We start from the raw sequence: 5925 nt of genomic DNA on the forward strand, positions 1-5925 counted from the left end.
TGTTTGTTTTCCAACTCTTGATAATATCAATACATTTCATTTGTATGCTTTTCTTTTAGCAACAACTCGTACATTTTCACCTTGATTCGTTGACTGACTGTCTTGATAAACCACTATTGCAACATGAATTGGGTTTCTGTTTTGTTATGACTGAACTTAGATAATTTGATTTCTAAGCTGCCTACGTACTCCTATGAAGGTGATCAAGTCAAACGTAGTTCAGACGATTTTAATAAGTAAATTCGTTCACAGTTTAAACGCATGCGGGCTAAGAGCGCCTATTATTTGGGTCCACCCATAGACAAAGCGAGATGTGTTAGCAATTTAACCACGTGCTGCATTTTTGGTGGATGAGTCATATATGACTTGTGTTGATACCCTAAATTCATGGGTAATAGAGCTTCAGGAATCTCCCATTTATTGGACCAATCTTCAAACCATCTTCGATGATCAACTTGTAAGCTCCACCGGTGTATACTTCTTGAACCACATAGGGACCATCCCATTTTGGAGTGAACTTGTGGCCAGTTTTCCGTGTCACAATGATAGGTCTTCGAATAGCTAGGACTTTGTCACCAATTTGAAAGGAACCGGTCCTCACCCTTTTGTTAAAGGCTCTGGACATGCGAGCTTGATATCGTTCTAAGCAATTTCTTCATCAGTAAGACCCTCTTGTATGGCCAACCTTAAAGAAGATATTTGGCGCTTTAGAGGCAAGACCGCTTCCACACCATACACCAAAGAATGTGGAGTTCTTTGAGTAGGTGTGTGATATGTGGTTCTATATGCCCACAATGCTTCTTCCATTCTGTCATGCTAGTCACGTTTTGATTATGAGACCACTTTCTTTAACAGATTGCATACGGTCTTGTTAAAAGCTTCAGCAAGCCCATTTGCAGTTGCATAATAAGCTGAAGAGTTTTGTTGCTGAAAGTCAAAAAGCTTGCAGATCTTGTCCATCAATTCATTGTCAAAGGGTTTCCTGTTATCAGTTAAGATATATCACGGGATGCCAAACCGATAGATGATATGGACACGGAAGAAGTTTTCAACATTTTCCTTTTTCAGCTCCTTTAATGCCACGGCTTCTGCCCACTTTGAAAAGTAATCAGTAGCATGCCTTGCGATGAATTGGGCGTAATTGAGCCAACCACATCAAGTCCCCAAGCATCAAACGCCCAAGATACAACTATTGGGTATAGAGGCTCTGGTGGCTGATGGATAAAGTTTGCATGGAATTGACAAGCTTGGCACCTTCGAGCATAGTCTATGCAGTCCTTTACCATTGTAGGCCAATAATAGCCCATTCTCTTAATATGGAAGTGCAATTTAGGGCCAGACTTATGTGCACCACAGACTCCGGAATGGGCTTCCTGCATAGCATGTAATGCGTGTTTTTCTCCTAGACATCGGAACAAGACTCCATCAAATGACCAACGATACAGAGTCTCATTATAGTAGATGAAGCGAGGAGCTCGACGCTTTATGTCCACCCTCTTACGAGGATCTTCTGTAACCTCCCGTCAGTGAAGTAATAAATCAATGATTGCCTCTAGTCATCTTGGCCAATGTCATAAACGGAAGCAGCATGGAGTTCAACAGTTTCATCGATTGAGCCATTTTCATTGAAGATAGGTGGAACTACCCACTTTTGACATACTTGTACTCGAGCTGTAGGATGAGCAATAGTTGAAGCCAATGCAACTAAGGCGTCAACTTGCTTGTTCTCTTTCCTCGGTACATGTTCAATCGTGACATCACCCAACCATTGTATGAGTATCCTCGCATAGTTGTTGGATGGGACTAACTCTTCTTTCTTGACTTTGTGTAGACCCATCACTTGGTTGACGATCAACGCTAAATCTTCATAAATGTTAATTCTCAGTTGTTTCATGTCAACTGCTATCTCTAGTCCCAGTATCAATGCTTGATACTCAGTAACATTGTTTGAACAGGGCTCTGTCAAGGTGAAAGAATATGGCAACGCTTCATCTTCCGGTGTGATGAAAACAACTCCAGCTTCTGCCCTTCCTCTATGCGCAGCTCCATCAAAATACATCTTCCATGGGGGTAGGACTTCAATGATAAGCACATCTTCATCAGGTAGATCATCAGACAACTTCCATAAGTACCACCTTGCAAGGCGGTCGGAGAGAACGACCTTCGCCATAACATATTTTACTGGGTTCGCTTTGGAAACAAGCCGGATGGTATGGGCTTCAAAGTAATGCTTGAACTTTTTAATGGCGAACACAAGTGCCAAACACAGCTTCTTAATTGGGGAGTACTTTAACTCGTTCAGGGTCATCATTCTACTGAGATAGTAGAGAGCGTTTTCTTTCCCATTGTCATTTTCCTGAGCAAGCAAGGTGATAAGCTCCCAAGATACCCATATATTTGGATATAAATAGGGATAATTCTATAGCATTTCAGTATCCTTATGTGATTAATTTTACGATATTATGTGCTTTAATTCAATAACCACACGCAAAGCTACCCTTGGTGTATTTTAAGACATTTCACAGGTCCTGGGAGCCGTTAAGCACCAGAAATGAGCAAAACGAGCAAACCGAGCAAGACAGGAGTCCTGGTGGGCCCAAGATGTTGCATTCACGCGTGAAGGCCGTGTGGACGCATTCCAGTATGCGTCCACGAGACTATTCACGCGTGAAGGCCACGTGAACGAGACAATGCGGAAAAATAATTTTTAGGGGAATTTGTAGGAAACTATTTAAGGAGGCTTGATAAGATTTTTTTAGAGGAGAACACTTTTAGAAATCAGATTTCCATTCTTAGATTAGGTTTTACATTTTCCTTGTAAATGAAGAATTGAAGCTTGGATTGAAGACTACATTTCATTTACTAGGTGATTTCTATTTGAATCTTATTTCTATTTTGCATATCTTGTTCTTGGATTGAATTAGTTTATGAGCTTGAATTCGTGATTATGTTTGAATAGTTCAATATATGGATAGAGTTGTGTGAATCTATGTTGCTAATGTGAAGATCTTATTTCTTATTGTAGATTTGATTGCTTTGATGTTGGAAAATATATTCTTGTTTATTGATTGTTGGTTTGATTAGATCTTGTACAGATTTGGCCAATCTATTGGGAGATTGAGACCTTGACTCTATCATGGTATTGATTTGAGTTGAGTTGAAGCTTTTTGCAATCTTAGATCCTATGGAATTGCATAATTTGGAATAGTAGGAAAGTGTGTAGCCTAGGTGTTTGATAAAATGTCTCTTATGGCTTTTGGTTGCCAAATGGTAGTCCTAAGCCTAAGAAGCCCTAGTACACAAAGGTGGAAAAGGACTAAGATGACACACTCTTGAATAGCCAACACAATTGCATCATTAGACCACTACTTGAGAGACACGAGGAAGCAACATAGACGAGCACAATTCATTCCCTTATCCTTTTATTTCTTATTACGTACTTCTTTGATCTTAGTTACCTCTTGCTCACTTACATTTCATACATTCCATTCACCACCTTCACCACCCCCACACGTCTCATCACATGTCCATTCAATTGAAAGCAATAGCATAGACTAACCTCCACTTCCCTCCTTCGAGGCCGAAACTTGGGGAGTTTAGACTCTTCATTTTATCATTACACATACATTCCACATCCACTCACCCAAATAATAGAAAAAGACAGAATGTCACAGGCGCCCACAGAGCTTTCTTGGGCGGAGATATAGAGAATCAATGGGCGACCGTGAATAGGAGCAGTCAGCACAGGCGGCTTCATCAAGTACGACTTGATACTTTCAAACGCGTTCTTGCAGCATCATCCCATATGAACAGGATGTATTTCTTCATTAACCGACTAAAGGGTTGACATCTTCCTGCCAGGTTTGATATGAATCATCGGATGTATGCCAACTTCCCTTGTAAGCTCTTAAGCTCATGAAGGTTTTGCAGTTCGGGCATCTTCACTATAGCATCAATCTTAGCTTGTTCGATCGCAATGCCCCTTTGTCGAACATTGAAACCAAGGAACCTTCCAGCAGCAACCCCAAAAGCACATATCAAGGGGTTCATTTTGAGTTGAAACTTTCGTAGGTGGTCAAAGACTTTCCTTAAGTGCCCCAAGTGATCTGTGTGACGTTTCGACTTCACAACCAAGTCATCGACGTAGCATTCCACCATTTTATGAAGCATGTCGTCAAATATTATCTGCATAGCCCTTTGGTATGTAGCCCCTGCATTTTTCAAACTAAAGGGCATCACTTTGTAGCAGTAGATGCCTTTTCGCGTTCGAAACGCCATCAACTCCTCATCTTCCGGTGCCATGCGAATTTTATTGTAACGGGAACAGCCGTCCATGAATGACATTGATATGTCATTAAATAGCCTCATATTTATGTTCATTTATGCTTGCTTTCTATTCAAATGCTATATAAAGGAATGTGGAATAATGCTTAATTTGTTGTATTTTGTTTGCAAGAAGAAAACATCGAATAATGGGCAAGCAAGCATGAAAAGAGGATAATCTTTGGAGAAAACGAAGATTTAAAGCACAAGGAATACACCCGAGGGCACACCAGGGAACGAAGGAGCAAAATAATGGCGTGGAGGTCAACTTGAAGAACTCACGCTGAGACTCACACCGTGAGTGTCAGCGTGAGTCCTCAGCAGGGTTTCTGATCATGGACTCACGCTGAGACTCACGGTGTGAGTCTCAGCGTGAGTATGTTGATCAGAAACTGATCATTGAACTCACGCTGAGACTCGCACCGTGAGTGTCAGCGTGAGTCTCAATGATTAGTCTCTGATCGTTGAAACTCACGGTGGGACTCACACCATGAGTCCCACCGTGACTCCTTGTCCTGGAACCCTTCAAAGTGGCGCGAATTATCAACTATAAATACCTGTTAGTGGTTATTTTCTAATTACTTTTGAATGTCTGAACTCTCCCTCTAGATTTCTCTCCACAAACCCATCTTAGAACACTTCTAAATAGGAATCCATCATCAATGAGAAGATTTAGAGGGAGAATTCCATTGTAATTATGAAATTCAACTTCAATTTCCAGAATTCTTTTGGCAAGTATAATCAAGTTAAGTTTCTATTTCATTTTGTTAGTTCTGAAATATCTTGTAGTTTTGAATTCTATGTTTATTACTTCAATTGCTTCTAGTTTTACATTCCAAGTATGAGTAGTTAAACATATTTAGGATTTGAATTGAACTTCCTTGAAGTATGAATCCCAATATGAATTAAATTGCATAAATTATGTTTGTATTGTCTTAATGTTGAACTTGGCTATGAATTTGGGGGAATTGAATTGACTCTTCATAATTATGACCAAATTATGCAAGAGATATTTGGAATTGGTGTTCCACCTATGAGAATAGGGCTACACCATGGCCATACCTCCCATATTTCTTACTCACCTTTGAGAAAAGGGAGTTGGAAGGAAATAGGCACACAAAGTGTTTGTTAAATTGCATCTTCTAGCCAAGTTGCCATGAGAATGTGACTTAGGATTATTTGATAGTCCAAGTGATCACGAGAATGACATTGGAACTTAAACCATTTCCCCAAGTTCATCATCTAGACTTGCATAACGTAAACTTAGACATAAACGGGATTTTATTCAAGGATGTTTGATTCAAATCTCTATTTCATTTATTATCTTTTAATTCCCTTATTCTCTCTCGTTATTGATTTCTTTAGCATGCAACACTCCAATATCTTTAGGTTAGCTTTCAAACACTGCATGAACCCGTGCTTAACCCCTTATTACTCAAACTCCCATTAAGCCATTCCTTGAGGACGATACTCTTAATTTTTAATCACCACTAAAATGCAACTTTCAAATGGCGCCGTTGCTGGGGAATGGCATCGGTTTTTGAGTAATGAGTCCATTTGGGTTAACATGGGAAATCATTCAAGTTAGAGAGTCTAACCTCC

The 5925-nt window shown here is 40.0% G+C and overlaps 1 protein-coding gene across 1 annotated transcript; it reads right to left on the minus strand.

Annotated features, from left to right (window-relative positions):
• Positions 1 to 1552: 1552 nt before the first annotated feature.
• LOC116020251 lies at positions 1553 to 2308 on the minus strand. Its single transcript, XM_031260734.1, has one exon. The coding sequence runs from the start codon at positions 2306 to 2308 to the stop codon at positions 1553 to 1555; it is 756 nt and encodes a 251-aa protein (XP_031116594.1).
• Between the last annotated feature and the right edge of the window lie 3617 nt (positions 2309 to 5925).

Source organism: Ipomoea triloba, chromosome 5 (assembly GCF_003576645.1).
Source record: "Ipomoea triloba cultivar NCNSP0323 chromosome 5, ASM357664v1".
NCBI classification, from domain to species: Eukaryota; Viridiplantae; Streptophyta; class Magnoliopsida; order Solanales; family Convolvulaceae; genus Ipomoea; species Ipomoea triloba.

Coding starts and splice junctions, on each gene's coding strand:
- LOC116020251 (XM_031260734.1), bottom strand. CDS start 2,308: ATGACCCTGAACGAGTTAAAGTACTCCCCAATTAAGAAGCTGTGTTTG.